General features: G+C 39.5%; 1 protein-coding gene across 2 annotated transcripts; it reads right to left on the reverse strand.

The window, feature by feature from the left end:
- Positions 1-1,234: 1,234 nt before the first annotated feature.
- LOC6034217 (high mobility group protein D) lies at positions 1,235-11,137 on the reverse strand. Of its 2 annotated transcripts, none has more exons than XM_001844518.2 (3): positions 10,980-11,137; positions 2,334-2,522; positions 1,235-2,250 (listed from the first exon to the last, which is right to left on the reverse strand). In XM_001844518.2, exons 2-3 carry the CDS (start codon positions 2,481-2,483, stop codon positions 2,059-2,061), a joined length of 342 nt encoding a protein of 113 aa, XP_001844570.1. In that variant the 5' UTR covers positions 2,484-2,522; positions 10,980-11,137; the 3' UTR covers positions 1,235-2,058. The 2 variants fall into 2 exon arrangements, with proteins under 2 accessions (XP_001844570.1, XP_038109887.1); XM_038253959.1 differs by lacking the exon at positions 10,980-11,137 and adding an exon at positions 5,030-5,182.
- Between the last annotated feature and the right edge of the window lie 7,896 nt (positions 11,138-19,033).

Below are 19,033 nucleotides of genomic sequence, written 5' to 3' on the forward strand. Positions count from 1 at the left end.
TTTTTTGAGGCGAAATGAACACCCTTTCCCATCTCGGGACGTGACATTCAAGTATCTTAAGTTCTTCGTCATGATGGCTATCATTGTAGCATTAACACTGCACCTTTCTATGTGAAGTTCTACGTTCCTACCGAGCTAGCTCTTTAAACAAAAACTGAGTTTGATTTGACTTGGAACACAAATCCACCAGAACAGAAATCCGCAGAGATCCACTGGGACAGAAATATACCGTTAACAGGATCTACCCCTTTTTCGGAGCGAAAAAAAAATATAGCGACACTTTCCTTATAACTATCTTTTTGTGCCGAATCACGTTTGTTTTTATGCATGAATTCTGCAGAAAGCTTCATTACTTCGAAAAAGTGTTTGGTACCGACAGTCACAAACGATGCTAAAGTATTTATCCGACATACTTTTTTTCGGTCGCCCGATTTTGCACAGCTGAATTGGTTCTCCTGGAACAACTTCATCTTCCTGTTTGCATTGTTGTCAAAAAATAAATGCAAGAGCGATTAGCCTTGATGACAGATAGCACAAATGCGCTTTCCGCTAAAGTACCTAATATTATGTAAATATCGCCATTTTCGCAAAGTGGCACTAAAGATTACAAGCAACATTTTCCACTAAAAGGTTAATCATCCATATTTTAAGTACATACATTGCCTTTGCCATCCAGGCATGGTATCTCCTCCAAGAAATAAAACAACCAGCTAAAGTAGTTCTGTTGCTGTTTTACGAACATGCAAGTCAAGCAGAAGTCTAAAACATTTTGGCGCCAAGGCTTAGTCAGTTTCCCCAGTGTTGTAATCTGCAACGGTGGCTTCGGCGTTCGATGCTTGAATAAAATGCTTTCAAGCAAATTAAACGAGGACCTTCGGATTCAGTCCATGTCGATGAGTTTTGGGCTGCTCAACTTAGTGATGGACAAGTATTTCTTTCGCTTCTACAATTTTGAGATTGCATCTCAAACGGTCAAAAACAGTTGCATTATTTTTCAAACAGTTCGTTTGTTACGTTTATTCATATACATGTAAGATGTTTTTTTACTGTGTTCAGAAAAAAACAGTACTGGTCACTACTAATAACTTTGTTTTGTGTTTTTTTTTGTTTTCACTAAGTATATTTACGCTTCCATTTTGTGTTTGCGCGTGCACGCGCAAACGCTGTGTCTTACTGTTTGCTTTTTTGTTTCTCCCTTCCTCCTAAGCTTACTGTGTTTTGTTTGTAGGGGGTGTTTTTTTTTGTTTTCACTCCGCGCCGTACACATTTCCGCAATCAACTTAAAGGTAGGTGTTGATTTTTTGTATTTTTTTTGCTTTTAAAATTTTTTCTCTTACTTTTTCTTCTTTGCGTTAATATTACATGGCCTTCCTTAAAAAATAAAGGGGGGGAGATGTGTGTGAGTGTGTGTGTGTTTTTTTTTGTAACTTTTCAGTGGTGAAAATAGGGTAAAAAGAGATAAAGAAAACGTCCGGAGTTGGTGCCTCTATTTTCTACGTACTTTTTGTTGTTGTTTAAAGTCAAATGTATTCGAATGTATTCTTAAGTCAGATGTGACGAAGGGGAAAAAGAAAACCAAGATCGTGTGTGGATTTTGGGCCGCGTCAGCCGCTCGTTCGCTCGTTTCGGTGGTTCGAAAAAAATAATTTTGCGTTATTTTTCCTCCCTCACGACAACACACGCCGGCCGGCCGGGCGCGCACTCAAACACTGCTTTTTCTTCGCTCCCTCTCTCTTTCTATTCTGCCTAAAAACTTCGTGTGTGAGTGTGTGTTTGAGTTGTTTGTTTTTGTCTATCGAGTTCAAAGTTTCTTTTTGTGGATGATTTTGCTGCTGCTCTCGAGAAGTAAGGCCCCGAACATTTATACAATAAATTAAAAATAATCTTTTTTTGTTATTTTTTTCTGGCTTTTTGTAAGGTTTTTTTTCTCTCTTCTCTTAGCTTCTCCTGCCGCCGCTGCTCGACTTTTTACCCATTGTTCCCTCCCGCGTACCTACATGTTATTTTTTTGTATCGCTCTCTCGCACACAACATACTTTTTCTTAAGGGTTAATTAGTTCAGTCGCTCTCCTCTCCGGACTCATCGTCGTCATCGTCCGAGTCCTTCTTTTTGCTCTTCTTGGGCGCCTTCTTGGCGGCCTTGGCGGGCTTCTTGCCCTTGCCGGCGTCCTTGCTGCCACCGTTTCGCTCAAACTCCTGGACGGCCTTGTTGTACTCGTCCTTCATCTTGGCGGCCTTGTTCTCCCACTCCTGTTGGAAAGCAAAACAAAAAGACAAGGTTGGAATGTTAGTACTGCTGTTGATTGGGTGGGTAGATTTGTGTTAAAACTTACGGTCTTGTCCTTCATGCCTCTCCATAGCTCACCACCCTTCTTGGCGATCTCGGTCACCTTGATGCCGGGGTTCTCCTTCTTGATTCCCTCGCGGGCAGAGTTCAGCCACAGCATGTACGCGGACAGAGGACGCTTCGGTTTCTCGGCCATTGTTTGTGTGTGTTGGTTTGTTTGTTACGAAAAAGAGATCTGGAAAAAGCAGAAGAAAAAAAACCCGTTAAAATCTCGCTCCTGGTGAATGCCCCCCTTAAACTTGTAACGGACAAAATTTGAATTTCTCAAAAGTGGCAGCAAAGTAGCAACAAGCTGTCGACATTTCATCACACTCTCACTCACACAAGCGCGCGCTAATAAAACGAAGAAACCCGAATTTTATCTCCTCTCCACCAACCAGCTAGAGGTATGAGAAGCCGTTGGAGATTCAACGCACAGTAGGCAAAGAAGGAAAAAATCAATTTTCATAAAACGCGACCCAAGTAGGCTGACTGAATGTGTGTGCGTCACTAGACACTCAAGGGTTCTTCACGCCATACAAAATGGTGAAGCGAACAAACACAAAGTTGGCTGCTTGGCATTTTTTCGTGTGGACGAGAAGGAGCAGCGGGAAAGGGAATAACGAAATTAACCGTTTATGATATTTGATCGGGGTAGGCTGTGAGAAAGCCAGAGGAGGTTCAGCAAGCTGACGGCATATATGCTGGCAAACAGCCTACTATGGGAAGAGAGCGAAGAAGAGGGGGTGAAGCGTTGCTTGCTTGTGGAGTAATGTTAAAAATGGCGCGCTTTTGAAGCGTTCGTTCAAGCGACGCTTCGACGAGAAGCGCGTGCGATTTGAATGAAATTTTGTTTCGTCTGATTTTGGAAGAAAGAAATGTCATTTTCACGGTTGTTTTTTCACTGTTTAATGGTACAACACTAGAATCAAAGCCATAATGATTAAAAACTGAAAACAAGCCTGAAATGCTTGCAGTTCTGAACGACTATTAACTTAGTTGTGACAAAATAAGAGAATTACTAAATTAAATCAAGCTGTAATAAACAACCAATGAGCACAAATTGAATCAAGCACAAGCAAGCTTCAAACAAGCACTAATTTTAATCCTTGTTGTAGATTGACTGCTCAATGGTTGCTTTGATTGTTGATGACCAACAAGCTTCTTGTTGAAGTCCCGTAAAATATCACTTTTAAAAGGACACAACTCGTAACAACTATTTTCAAACACTTTCACTTCCTAACAACTTACTAGAGACTTCCTTTCAGGACACGAGAGAGTTAAACCAGGAGACAACCTTCCTCAACAGGATCGAGCACGGTACTGCCAAACTGTTTACAAACACGGAAACTGGTCTGCTCTGGTTTCCCCCTCTCTTACTTCACACCCTTCCGTCCTAGGGTAGGTAGCCCGGTGTGTGGCACAGATTTTATGCCAAGCACACACAAACACACACACACATACAGGACACAAATGGCGGCGGCAGCCGCGTGCGTGTTTACGCGCGCTTTTTCTAACAAGAACACACACACATGAGTGAGGGTTTGTTTTTTTAGAAATGTCCCAGAATGGGACGCGCGTGAGCGTCCCACAATTTGATTATGTAACGGAAATTGACCGGACCTCTTAAACGGTCGTTTTACATTTTGTGGGGAAATTTGGGCGATTTCACGTTCCAAGTTATTAAATGAGCGAAAGGAAATTCGGTTACAATTTCGGAGCCTGCTTGGATCGAATGACCTAATAGGTCATAGCGAAAAATCCAAGCAAACACAGCCCAAAAAAGCGCGCCAACGCCCTGAATCAATTTGTATGACGCCGAAGCGAAATTTGGGCCCGTTACAAAAACCACGAACGATGCCATCTTCCGGGAATTTCAATCCCAAAGAGGGCAGCACACGTCTCTCGCTCTCTTGAACACACGCGGTGCTTGGCTCGTGTAAAACTCGTCCATACAAAATGGACGCCCCGAGTTGTATGAAGAGCAAGCGCGCCTCTCCCGCCTGCGCGTCCCCCCGCCGCTTCCCAAACGGCCCGGGACCAGGTCACCTCTAGTAGCTCCCCCCTCTTACTCGCACAGTTGAAGAAACGCGCGAGATGAGCCTATTATGGAGTCGCTCTTCAAGCAGCTTGGGCGAAAATCGATTTTTCAGCTAACGTTGCAGTAGGCTTTGAAATCGCTGGAAAATTCGCGCCCAAATTTTGACAACTTCTACAACCGACGAATTGTTTCAATAGTAGAAAACCCGGAAACAGGGTTGCCACATTTGATTCTGTATTTTTGAGGGTCAAAAATCTGTATATCTGTATCAGGGGGACGAAAATCTGTATTTGGAATCTGTATTGACATTTTTAAACAATTTTTCAAAAAACAAAATATTCTAAATTGTTTTTTAATGCATAAAAATGCTCTACAATCTAAAATTTAATGTTTGGGCTCATCGAGTAATTGAAAAAAATATATTTAAAGAATTAAAATTATTTGATTTTAATAAAAAATAGGAAAAATCTGTATATCTGTATGTTTTTCTTAAAATCTGTATTTCTTTATATACAGATTCTGTATGACCTCATCACCTCAAAAATCTGTAAAATACAGATAAATCTGTATTTGTGGCAACCCTGCCCGGAAAAGAAGCCGGTAATAAAAACGTAAACACCACCAACACAAAGAAGACTCTCTCCTTGTGTGTAAAAACGCACCTCTTTTCTTGTTTTTTTTTTCCCAAGTGTTGGGAAAGCTTCTTGCTAGAGGTTTGAACACACTAACACTTGTACTTTTTCTCTCACTGAAGGTAGAGCTAGAAGCAAAACACAACCGACTGGATCAACGAACGAAGCTACGACTGAATCGTACCAGCTCGAACAAACTGGCTCACGGTCCAAGCTCCTAGGTCGACGGCTCTACGAGGCACGCACACCACCACCGCTCGAACGCCGTGTACGTACACGGCCCGCATGAACTCCATTCATCCCTTCGCGGTGAACCGCTCGCCAGTGTCGGGCGCGGCCGACGGCGTCGGTAGCCATTTTGAGCGCGGCCTACTACAAGTACCAGCCGAAGAAACGCGCGCCAACCCGGTGGAAACTTTGCAAATGTCAAACAATGCAAAATTATCAATTAAAATCAACTAGATTTCAACCGGACTCGACCCCAACCCCCTCAACGCAGTGTCAGAAGCCCTCAAAACCACAAACCACGCGGTTTTCCATCGTATGACGCAAACGGTGACCACTTTCCGGTTCCGACCGTCAAACCCAAATTCCCCGAAAAGTACCCCCAACCAACCCTGGAAACCCACCCAAATCAACTCTCCAAATGACCCCAAACCCCCCCGGCAAGCCCATAAACGCCCAAATCTAACCCAAAGACCCAAAAAATCAATCAAATTCACAATCTCCACCAAGTCATTCAGTCACACATGGTACAACCGCCATTACTTCGCTCAGCGGAGGACGGCTTGGTCCAAAGCAAAGGAGAAATTTCAAAACGGAGCGCGCGCGCGATTGCGACGCCATTCGGGGACCCAGACACAGCCCACTACTACAGCCTGAACAACGTACCGAAGAGCACATATTGGTGGTACCGTAATCTGGCCGAACGAACATCATGAAAGAGCGGGTCCGCTCGTTCGTTCATACGGACAGTGCGCAGGGATCGCGTGGGGACGCCTGCCCGGGATGAATCGGAGTTCATTTGTATGGGACGCTCGCTGCGCGAGTTCATTGGTTTCGAAGGGTAAGCCACTGAAGCGTCGGTTGGAGGGATCTTTTTTTGGTGGGAAATGTTTGGTGATTTGAGAGAAAATGTGCTATTTTAGATTTGAATTTAAATTTTTACTTAAGTTATGAAAGCACACAATTTGTTAAGTAGTTTTTCTTAGGATTGTTGATTAAATTTTGGCAAATTTTGTACTACGAGTCCACCAAAGTAGTTAACTTGTTACAAGCCAAGGAAGGAACATTTTAATTTTTTGGATTTTTACTTGACTTTTTATCGTATTAATATCAGATTTTATCGAAGTTATAAATTACGCCATAAGATTTTAGCTAAAATTTAAAACCAGAATTTATTTTTCAACTCAGCGTCGCAGAAATCAAAACAAATGTCAGGCGACAATCAGACAATCAAACATTGTAAACAAAAATAAATGTCGGTCATTGCACAACTACAGTGGAAACTCGTCCGTTAAAAATAGAAAAGAAGGCGCGCAAACCCTCGTTTGGCTCATGTTTGTTGCATTCGTCGGTAGGCAACAAAATTAGTTGATTCTACAAGGATAAATTGTTGAGATTGGTTTGATTATTGAAAACTGAAGGCACCATATTTACACACCAAATTGTGAGATTCGCTTTCTGATATTTCCAAAAAAGTAATCACGTGATTGATCGAGTCATATTTTAGTTTTGTGACCCAAATTTTTATTTGGAATGAAATTCAGGTGAAGACTTCGAATAATCAGGTACATAGGTACGAACTGTATTGAAATTTATTAAAAAAAAAAAACCAAAATTTTTGTGTTTTGGATTTATTTTTGAATTTGAAATCTATAAGGTTTTGATTTCAGAATGTTAACATTTTAATTTTTTGAATTTTTGTTTTTTAAAATTTTTGAATTTTTTTTATTTACGTTTGAATTTGCGTATTTTAAAACTTTTATATTTTAGAAAGTTTGAATTTTAAAACTTCTATATTTAAAAATTTCAGTATTTTTAAACTTTTGAATTTTAAAATTTTTATTCTTGAAATTAAGGGTTTTTGAAATTATTTTCTTAAAGTTTTTTATATATTTCTAATCTAATCTAATCGAACACAAGCGCAGCCAGTCCGAAGAAAGCATCCTTGAAGAACTTGTGGTAAGATTACGCCTCAAGTCCTTTCTTGTCAATATTAATGATTACAGTACAGCAAAAATTAAAGCGGCCAGGCCTACTGCGTTGCATTAACCGCAGAGACAGATTCTGTGGACGGATCACATTTCACAGAATCATCAGGGGAGGAAGGATGCTTTTACATACCGTACCAAACGCTCCGAATCAGTTTTGGTGTGGTGTGTAAGTGTAAATTTGGCAGATAATAATATTTAGTAGCGTGGGGAGGGGAGGGGGAGGAAATGAGGATAGGAGAAAGGGAAGGTGGGAAAGGGATATAATTTAACAATTTCAATATTTTCCAAAAAATCACGTACAGTCCATACTCTATAATCCGAAGGCCTCAGACAAATTCTACCTTTGATAATCACATCTTCGGATACATTTTTGCCTTCCTCACCTTACTGAGAAAAGGCTATAAAATCACTCGAAAAACGAAATTCTTAATTTGACCTCCTAGACCCACCTTCACGTATCACTACCGACTCATAACCAAATTCTGAGCAAATTTCTGTGTGTGTGGTGGGATGTTGAGAAAAAAAATTGCACTGGATTATCTCGGCACTGGCTAAACCGATTTGGACCGTTTTGGTCTCATTATTCGATCCGTCTTGGGGTCCCATAAGTCGCTATTGAAAATTATAAAGTTAAGTACTTCAAAAGTTATGCTAAAAAAACGATTTTAACAAAAGTTTGGAAGATTGTAAAAAGGGTGGTTTTTGTAAGAAACCCCGCCATGTTATACATTTTCAGAAAGGTAATCAAATGACCTTACCAACGAGTTTAATAGATTGCAGATCTGACGACCCTGCCAAAAGTTACAAGCTTGTAAGTGCCCTGAATTATGAAGATCTGACTAACCAATCTGATGATATGAGTAATGAATCAAGTTGACAGAACACTGAGAGGTCCGCTCTTTTGTTTCTATTTTGGATAGCATTACCCTCTAAATGTGAGGAAGGCACCAACCACCTAAGGGTGGATTAAGTAACGTATTTTTTGTTCCGATTCGATTATATGAAGTCCCATACGAACCTTCGGATAATCGAGCTTGGACTGTACTAGATTTTGACTTTTATATTTTATTTATTTTTTTTTGTACTCTAAAATTGTTTATTTTTTGGATCTCCAAATATTAAATATCTAAAATCTTGAATTTCTAAATTTTTTGAAAATGTTTAAAGTTTTGAATAATTAATATATTATTTTTTTATTTGTTCTATTTTTGCCTCTCAATCATATTAATTTTTGCCAGAATATTTAATGCTTATTTGTTATGGATTTTTCCTGTTTTCTTGTTCATTCTGAGCAAAAACAAAAATTCGGTTTTATAGTTATCGGTAAAACCCTTTTTTTAAATTTAATATTTGTAAGCCTCAGATTTTATTTTTTTTTATTTATTTTTTATTTTTAGCAAATTTTGAATTTCCAGGTCTGGATTGGTTTTAATACTTGACTTATATTATTTTGAATTTATGTGTTTTCACCAAAAAGATATTTAAAAATTTTCAATTGTTAAATTATGGATTTTTTATTCTAATAGAGTCTAGATTGGATTATCCGAAGGCCTTGGCAAAATTTTACAAATTGTCTTATTTCTGATTGTTGAGCTTTAGTATGATCCCTAAACTACTCCAAAGTGATTTAGAATTTTTAAATCCTTAACGGTGGTGATGAAATATTGAAAAAAAAAATGCATTTTCTAAATTTAATCAGTAATTCAAATTTTACTAAAATAGGGTCGCAGAACTCGAATTTGATGTTAAAAGTAAGATTTTTTTTTTCTTTGTTCGTGATTCGATTACCCAAAGTCCCATACAAACCATCGGATAATGGAGGCTTCGGATAATTGAGTCTGGACTGTATTTTTGAATATTTTAAGTATTTATTTTTTAAATATTTGAATTGTAGCCTTCATAAATTTGTGAATCTTTGAAATAAATGTTTCAAGATTTAATGGTTATTGAGTTTTTGAGAACTGAAATTGGCAACTAATGCGGATGGCTTGAACTAGTTGTTTAACACAGCTTTCGAACGAAGATAGGGCTATTTTTGTCAACCGACCAGAGCAATTCCCTAACACCGATTGGTAGGGTCATGTTGTCATGTACCTAGAAATCATTAAATTGGTACTCGTAAAAGTCGATGTGAACTTTAGGTACGAACGAACAACAAACCTAATTTATTTCGAAAATTGAAAAAAAAAAATACACACTGCTTGAACTACTGAAACTTATTTTTTTTTCTTAACTTATTTTTATTAGGTCCTTTTAGGTGCTGTGACCAGGTTGGGACCGAGGATCAGTAAAACAATATATAATAACAAAAAAAAACTCCTTAAATTCCATACTTGGAGATCATGTAACTGACGAGGGTTACTTGGTCCAAGCGGGTCTTGCAGGTCTTGAACCTGCCGATGTACTCGGAGAAAAACTACTGAAACTTAATACTTTATTTAGAAAAGGAATCGAATAAGGATGTGGGCCCAAGAATTGTCCTTTAACCCTATTACAAATAGGAATAGAAAAAGGCATACCTTCGTCTAATTAACCCAAATAAATCAATATATTACATTGAATTCACTTTCAGTTCCACTTGCACCACAATATTGATAACAGCAATTTCCCCATATGTTTATTGTTCCCCTGCACGAAACGCTTTTCCATTGGCTTGAGTTGATGTTAGCAACCAAATTTCGACAAACAAAGCTCGATTGATTTTCGCGCCCTCCGAGAAAGTTTGAGATTCTGACGCGTCAATGGCATAAGTTTTACAAAGCTTATTTAAAACTAGAAATTTACGTTATTTGCGACGCAAAAGTAGCTAAGTGTATCACTAAAACGCAAATTTTCATTCAAAATGCCACCGTTGAAAAAATCGATCCATCGCGCCAAGAAAAAACGGTAATCCAATCAAGTTGAAGTAGGCGACGACGACGAGTTCATTCCCCGGGGTTGCTGGCGTTCACCAAACCACAAAAAGGTTCAACAATGAACCCATCACCAACACACACACGAGTCGCTTTCATTCACAAATGAACTCCGCATGCCTGGTGGTGTGCGCGCGCTATCAGCGCTTCATTCTGCGTGGCGGTGTTGGTGCTCGTGATGAATGAAGACTCACCAACACCACCAGGAACCAGACGGGCCAAGGAAGGCCGCCGTCATCTTCGACAAAAAAATTCAGCCTCGCCTTCTGCGACTTCACCAGGGCAAAGGAAAAATATTTTGGCGCGAAAGCGGCCAATCTCGGAACATTCCCACCGGAGACCCTGGAACAGTGGTACCAATCGACGGGGAACGCCAAACTAGGACGATTGTGGAAGACGGTCCAGCGATTGGGGCCACTTGGTTGAAGAAATTTATTTTTCAAATTTCGCCCCATACATTTTGTTCGAGCACTGGTACCAAAGTGGAAGCCATGATCGAAGTTGGCTGTGCCATTTTGATTTTCGATGAATTTTTCTCTTCGACCGAAAATGGAAGGCGGTGCCGGAGGTGGTCTCGGCGGCAGCCCCACATTGGCCCCGGTCCGGTTCCGGAACGATCCGCCCGGAAAGGGGTCCGCTCGCGCCGGAAATGGACACTTTTTCCACCGCCACCACGGCACTCACAATCGCCATGGCGGCCATAGAACAAATTTGTTCGAGGACCCACGCCAGCACGGGCCCCGGAAAATGGCCATTTTAACCCGGAACGGGGAACCGGATTTTCGCGGGCGTCGCGGAAAAAACCCTTCCAAAGATGTGGCCAGCGGCCGTAGAAGCACAAAATCCACTTACCGGAGCAAGTTGTCGGAGAATTTCACCCTCGAAGTAGCACTAATTTATGACCAACTTATTTCCTATGGCGGACACTTTCACGGAACGAACTGCGCTAGCTGGCTATCGAACAGAGAAGAGGAGCAAAGCACCGACCAGAGCTTTGAACGAATCCAATTTGAACCTGGTCGCGAAGGCACTCACACAACCGTGTGCGGTTTGGTGGTGTGGGTGCCGCACGGCGCAAAACAAAGGTGAAGGTTGTGACGCAATGGCGCGATGCGTTTACTAAAAATTGAACATTTTCAAAAATACAACTAAAATTTAGCACTAAACACCATAAAAATGTCCAATATAAAATAATCAAAATCCTAATTACATCAACGATTACGCAACCCGCGCTGCGCATCCCTCTGGGTGGGCCTTAAGCGCCACGCACCAACAAAAAAGCTCTCCGCACGCAGGGCCGCTAGAGTAGGAGGGACAAAAACGGAAAAGCTTTTGCATCATTCGGTCGTGTGTGTGATGGTGACAGCGCCGTTGACTTTACGGCTGTCGTCGCCCGTGTTGTCAAATTGGAAAATCACGCGGCTGGGATGCACCCAAATAGATCGCGCAGTGGGAATTTTGAAATTATGCAAATTTAAATTTGCGTCATTTGCATAATTTAAAATTTATAAATCCAGAACACGTTTCAATAACATAACTTAATTGTAACTTAATTTTTTTGACATAGGACTATGTCTTTACTTACTATATTGGGGGGCCAGTTCAGAAATTCGATCCAAAGCGTCACTTTTAAGCGTTGAAAAAGGGGACATTTTGAACGCTTATATCTTTTTTCCCTGTGAATCAATCCAGATGGTTGGACCACCAATCGAAAGAGGAAGACTTCAGCTATTGTTTAACTACATAGATAGTCTGACTAAACATAGTTAAAGCAATTAAAACATGCAATCAAAATGAGTTATTTTTCAGTACAAATCGGACAGATGACCAATCAGAGCGAGCGTATGCATTCGAGACCGCGCCCCTTTTGTGCCGTTCTCCGGCTGTGCCGCTATTTAAGCAGAAAATTTCGCAAAAGCAAGTCACTTTGGAACGAGCACTCGAACTGTGCACGTCGGGCCGGCGCGGAGCAGCAGCAGCAGCGGCCAATAGAAGAAGAGGACCAGCAACCAGAAGGAAGAACCACCGGCAGCAGAAGGAGGAAATTCGAGCGAAGCGGACGGCGTGGAAGTCGCTATGATGCGGCGGTTCTCATGAAAATGGCCAATTCGACAGTGGTGGCCAAAACCAGGAGTGGCCGATGCCCTCAAAGAAGGTTCCCCGGGGCCTGGGGGACATTTACAGAAACATACGAGTTGTGGCAATATGGGTATCAAAATTCATGGTTTTTGATACTGAACATAATAATGGCCATTTCAACAGTAGTGGCCACAACCTGGAGTGGCCGGTGCCCTCAAAGAAGGTTCCCCCGGGGCCTGGGGGGAAATTTACAGAAACATACGAGTTGTGGCAATATGGGTATCAAAATTCATGGTTTTTGATACTGAACATAATAATGGCCATTTTGACAGTAGTGCCCACAACCTGGAGTGGCCGGTGCCCTCAAAGAAGGTTCCCCCGGGGCCTGGGGGGACATTTACAGAAACATACGAGTTGTGGCAATATGGGTATCAAAATTCATGGTTTTTTATACTGAACATAATGGCCATTTCGACAGTAGTGGCCACAACCTGGAGTGGCCGGTGCCCTCAAAGAAGGTTCCCCCGGGGCCTGGGGGGACATTTACAGAAACATACGAGTTATGGCAATATGGGTATCAAAATTCATGGTTTTTGATACTGAACATAATGGCCATTTCGACAGTAGTGGCCACAACCTGGAGTGGCCGGTGCCCTCAAAGAAGGTTCCCCAGGGGCCTGGGGGGACATTTACAGAACCATACGAGTTGTGGCAATATGGGTATCAAAATTCATGGTTTTTGATACTGAACATAATAATGACCATTTTGACAGTAGTGGCCACAACCTGGAGTGGCCGGTGCCCTCAAAGAAGGTTCCCCCGGGGCCTGGGGGGACATTTACAGAAACATACGAGTTGTGGCAATATGGGTATCAAAATTCATGGTTTTTGATACTGAACATAATGGCCATTTCGACAGTAGTGGTCACAACCTGGAGTGGCCGGTGCCCTTAAAGCAGGTTCCCCCGGGGCCCGGAGGACTTTTTACAGAACCATACGAGTTGTGGCATATTGGTATCAAAATTCATGGTTTTTGATACTGTACATGAAAATTGACATTCCGCCAGTAGTGGCCACAACCTTGAGTGACCGGTGATCTCAAAGCAGGTTTCCCCGGGGCCCGGAGGGTCTTTAACAGAACCATACGAGTTGTGGCAATATGGATATCAAAATTCATGGTTTTTGATACTGAACATGAAAATTGACATTTCGACCGTAGTGGCCACAACCTGAAGTTGCCGGTGCCCTCATAGAAGGTTCACCTTGGGAGAACATTTATGACAATTTTGCCGACAAATCTATGAAACAAAATAAAATAATCTTATTTCAGATTTTACTAGCAATCCAAAAACACATTCAAATTGTTTGGTCCTATGTCTTTCGGTTATGTCTCTGACATACCATCTTGAACTTTTTTAAATCGATATTTTAAAAAAAAAAATCGACTTTATTATGTATAATCAATTCAATATACATAATGCTTTATAACATTTCGCGTACGCACACTAGCGCACCGTTTGATTTTGCTGGCCAGCCAGGCGCACGTAGATATTGACTCTATTGTAATCAATTGACTAAAAAATATCATTTGTCATTACATGAAAAAACCGCGACCGAGGAGAAAACCGTTGATTCCGGAGACATCGGATTGTTTGCCGATGCGCCAGGTCTAGGGACAACGAATCCATACACTCAGCCAAAATATCTTTTGAAATTCATATGGCAAACCATATATACGTCGAAAACATTCTCATTTTTACATTTCATATGCACGCAGAAAAATGTTTTGTAGAATCAGCCTGTACGAGGTTTGTTTCAACAAAAATTTTGTTGGATATAATCAACGCCGATTTTGCGTTGAAACAAACCTTGATTTTCTCAATTCCACAAAAATCTTTTGTTGTTATGAAAAAGTTGCTTTGACGTTTAGCGTTGATTCAACAAAAATCTTGATTTTCAAATCAACAAAATGTTTTGTTGATTCAAATAGGCCTTATTTTTCTGCGTGTGCTTAACATATGGCTTATGATAGATTTTATCAAATTTATAAGGTTCACATGGGTCTCGTGGGTCTCGTGGCGCAGGGGTAGCGGCTTCGGCTGCCGATCCCGATGATGCTATGAGACGCGGGTTCGATTCCCGCCTTATCCACTGAGCTTCTATCGGATGGTGAAGTAAAACGTCGGTCCCGGTTTCTCCTGTCTCGTCAGAGGCGCTGGAGCAGAAATCCCACGTTAGAGGAAGGCCATGCCCCGGGGGGCGTAGTGCCAATAGTTTCGTTTTAAGGTTCACATATGACATTCATTAATGTTGTTTATGTGAAAAAGTCATATGGTAAACCATATAAACAGTAAATGTACTATGGCGGAGCACATCAAACAACTGGCAAAGCAGGCTTCAGCATATCTCAGGTTTGTTGAACAGTTTTTATGTTCTTCGTTTGTTTTTAATTTTCAATTCGGTTTGTTTTCAAGTTTTCAGAAAAAAAAACACCTCGCCTGGAAATGTACCGGTTGAAAGTTCGTCGGGAAAAGTCTTCTGTGAATTCAAAAATCTTTCGCAGTTGTTCCCGGGCCGGCGGTCAAGTGGTGTCCGAAATCGAACGCCTTCCACCGAGGGAAGGTTTTAGACCGGCGCGGAAGGCACTACTTGACCAAGCCTTACAAGGAAGTTCAGTCCGTCGCGGAGGTTATTCGATGATCGTCGTTGTGCCATATGCATATATGCTCTCTTCGAGAAAAGTGTTCTCCAGACCATTCCCCATAGGCCTGACCATACCAGAAGTTGGCGCGTGATTTTCCCAGACCTGTAGGAGCGTTTGAACAAAAAGTTCCAATTTCCCATAGTAATTCCCTTGTAAACTTTAACCCTGATGCGCGCAGCCAGTTTACAACCAAATGAGCTGATATTTGGCATGAAAGTCCCTATGGGCATGCCCTACTAGGGGAACCATACTAAAACTTGATCGGAGAACTTTTTGGAAAACGTACCCACCCTAATAAATATAGCTGTTTCATGTTAAAAGTACCAAAAAATCCGAAGCCCCTGATCGCATAAATGTCCCATATGCATTTTCATCGTTTTTGAGTTATTGATGCAGTTTGGTTCAGAATCCTGTCAATTAAACTTAACTGAAGCATCATAATTGCAGTTTGAAATAATACTTTAATAAATTAAGAACAAAACTTTTTTTTAAATAAACATGCATGGTTTTATCAGCAACTGTAAACAAATCTATTGTTTAGTTTCGGTCAACCATTTATGTAATTAATATGAAAAAATGAAACGTTTTCTATGATTTTTTCAGAAATAAATGTGTTTAAATGTCTGTAATTCTTTTATTCATTATATCTATCATAAGACCTCCACCATGCATCAAAACATCAAATATCGGTTAAATTTGGTATGAAAATAACAGTTTGCCCTCGAGTTTGCCTATATTGGACCCGGGTCCACAATCGGATTATGGACCCGGGTTCACTATCGAGAAATTAAAAGTGAGAGTGTGTGCGTGCAACATGGAGTTAAACTTTTCAAAGTGCCATGGTAACCTTCACAGCAACTTCATAGAAAGTTTAACTCCATGTTGCACACACTCTCACTTTTAATTTCTCGATAGGAAAAGGGGGTCCATAACAGGCAAAAAAAACTTTTTCTGCTCAAAAACAAATTACTGATGAAACAAATAGTCAAAATTGTTCAAAAGACTTCAGATTTCATTGTTTTGTACAAAGGATTATGAAAAAGTGCTTAGAATATTGAAAAATTGTGAAAATGTGCATCGGCTCTACTAGGGGGTCCACTAATGGTTAAAATACCCTAAATACAATCATAAAAATTACATGTTTTGAACATCTAAAAAATTTTATTGGTTCATTAAAAATAACACTCATATTGCTTTTTTAAGTTAGTGCTATGCTTTAATGTGCTATTTTGTATGAAAAGGTTTTATTTTGTCTGTTGTACAAGTTATAACCACTTTGAATTTTTTTTCAATTAAAAATATCTGGAAAACTGAAAATTCAATGAAAATTGCATTTTAAAGTTTAAAGTGAAAATAGTTTTCAAGAAGAAAAAAAAACAATGTTTATGTTTAGTTAACTAAATTTATATGCTTTTGATCAAAATACAAATAAATTTCAGGTAAAAATGTTAAAAAGAGAGCATTTTGCCAGAAATTTGGCAAAACTGGTTTTGTTCATAAAATTAAAAGTTTTAACATTTTATATGAGAAAATCATGACATTTTGAGAATATGTATTTAAACTTCCCCCCTTTTTTATGGCTTCTCAAGAAGGTATTCACACTTCTCTATACCACGGTCAGTATGATTCAGTACATAGTCAGTATTTAATCAAAGTCACCCCGTTTTTCGGTATCAAGAATGAACAGCGAAAAATGAATAAATCTAAACATTAAAATTTCTTTCAATAAGCCATTTAAAAATAAAAGCTGCAACTTTGCCCACAAAAAAAAATCGTTACAGTTGACAATCGTCGTTTACCTCATCATGAAGGAACAAACTGCCGACTGGTCCTGATTTTTCCCCTTTCTAACAGCGGTTCGCACCGAGCCGAACAAACAAGTACAGTACTTATGAAGAGAGAACAAAAAATGTTGCAAAGGATATCCTTTTTTTTCTCTTGATGCAAGCAAACCATTTGTCCCATAGCCGGGTGGCAACGGTCGTTTTCAGCACGTTTATTCTCTGCTTTGGTTGGGACCTTCTCTGCTGGCTGTGTCCCGGTCGTCGTATGCTGATATTTGGATTTTTGCTTGCATGCGTCCTTTGAGCATAAGAAGCATTCCGCCAAAGCATAAAGGGAACCGAGAAGGTAATCGTTTCCTTTGCCTTGGTTTATACTTCACGGCGATGATGGACTTTGCTGTTAGTTAGGAGATTTGAGGCTGCTTCTCTGTAAGGAGAGCCCTTTGCATGAAAATGTAAAGGCCCAAGCTAAATCGCTTCTAGTGAGGACTTGCTATGGGTGATTTTATGAGGAGGGTTTGTCGAAAGAAACAAATTGAAGAAAGTTAAAGATGAATTCGCAGAAGGAAAGAAATTTTACTCTGTGGGATGACGAGATGAGAGAATATTACTTAAAATATTGTTAATTTTGACTTAAATTTAGTTGCAGAACTCGAATTTGATGTTTAAAGCAAGATAATAAAAAAAATACGAAAACTATTTTTTTCATGATTCGATTATCCGAAATCCCATACAAACCTTCGGATAATCGAACTTTGGATAATCGAAACTTTGGCTAATCGAGGCTCGGATAATCAAGTCTGGACTGTATATAGATAGATTTCACAGTTTTAAAAAGTCTTAAAAAATGGGTTTTATCTCAAAATTTATTTTTCTTAAAAGAGCACTCGACTAGGGAACCATCCATAAACCACGTGGACACTTTTTTGAAGTCTCTTTTTTTGAATGAAGCGTGGTTTATCGCTAAACCCCCCTCCCCCTTAAGGTGTCCCACTTGGTTAATGGATGGTCCCCAGCAAAACCTTAACTAAAAAAATGCACTGCAAGAGCGTACGAACCAATCTCAGTTGAGAGTATGTCCAATCCTTGTGTTTAAAAATAAAAATGTTGAAAAAATAGGTTTTTTTGAGGTTTTTGTTAATTTCTATATGGCAGACTTGATTTTTCAGCCTCGAAAATATTTTAAACTCGTCCAATTTCCCCTAAGTTTGCAAATGATTTTTGTTTGTTTGTTTGTTAGTTTGCAAATGTTTTTTTTTTTTTTTTTATTAACATCTTAGGCTATTTCCTCGAAAATATTGAACGAAAAAAATCGTGGCATCACCTTCAAATTTAATTCTTAGACATAAAAATAAAAAATCTCATGGAAGTGGTTTGTATTTTTCATAAAGTGTATTTTTTTTTTCAGAAAGCCCATACAATTTCCTACAAGTTTGTCTTTGACCACTTTTTGATACGATACTCAAGATACAGTAATTTTTAAATTACAAGATGTAATAATAATTAAATAACTTTACGCCCTTCTCAAATGTCATTCTCGAGTGTAATAGGTAAAATGGCTTATATAGGCCTAGGATAACATGTCTACAACGTTTCATAGAAATCGGAGAGGGTCGAGTACAAAAGTACCAGAAAAAACTGGATTTGAGCTGGAATTGCTCTCCTTCAATTTATCCCACTTCAAATCAATAAGCTGTTGAAAACAAATCCAGTTAGTTAATAAGTCAATGCGTGGCTAATCCTTATCTCAGCTCAGGATAAATAATGATGCCAAACATAGGGAATGCAATTTACGAGGCAATTTACAAAGTTTCATCCTAATATTAAAAAAAAAATACTTAGACAAGACAATGTTGTTTTTTTTAATTTATTTAAATACCTCAAAAAATAATAATTATTATAAATTACGCTTAAATCGTATGTTGTCAACTCATAATTGTCCCATGTATTTTTTTTTTTATTTTCACTTTTGATCACCATGCAAGTTGGTGAACACTCGTGGTGAACATCATCTCATTCTATTGCTGGCATATCAGCACATTTACGTTCAATTACGGCTTATACAAATCTGTAGTTTTTTTAAAAAGGTCAAATAAATCAAATTTTCAGTTTTTGCTTTTTGGCTGTTGTTTAATACCCCTGACTCAAGGCGTTTTCAAAAACACCCTAAAAGCAAAAACTGGAAATTTGGTTTATTGGACCATTTAAAAAAAAAAAAAAAAAATAGAAATCTTTTTCAGCTGAAATCGAGTGATGAATAGCTCAAAGCAAATTTCTGTCGAAAGCTTTACAAAATCAGTTGTTTAAATAGTGAAAATGTGTGTTTAACCTGCTTAACA

Source organism: Culex quinquefasciatus, chromosome 2 (genome assembly GCF_015732765.1).
Source record: "Culex quinquefasciatus strain JHB chromosome 2, VPISU_Cqui_1.0_pri_paternal, whole genome shotgun sequence".
In the NCBI taxonomy this organism is placed as follows: Eukaryota; Metazoa; Arthropoda; class Insecta; order Diptera; family Culicidae; genus Culex; species Culex quinquefasciatus.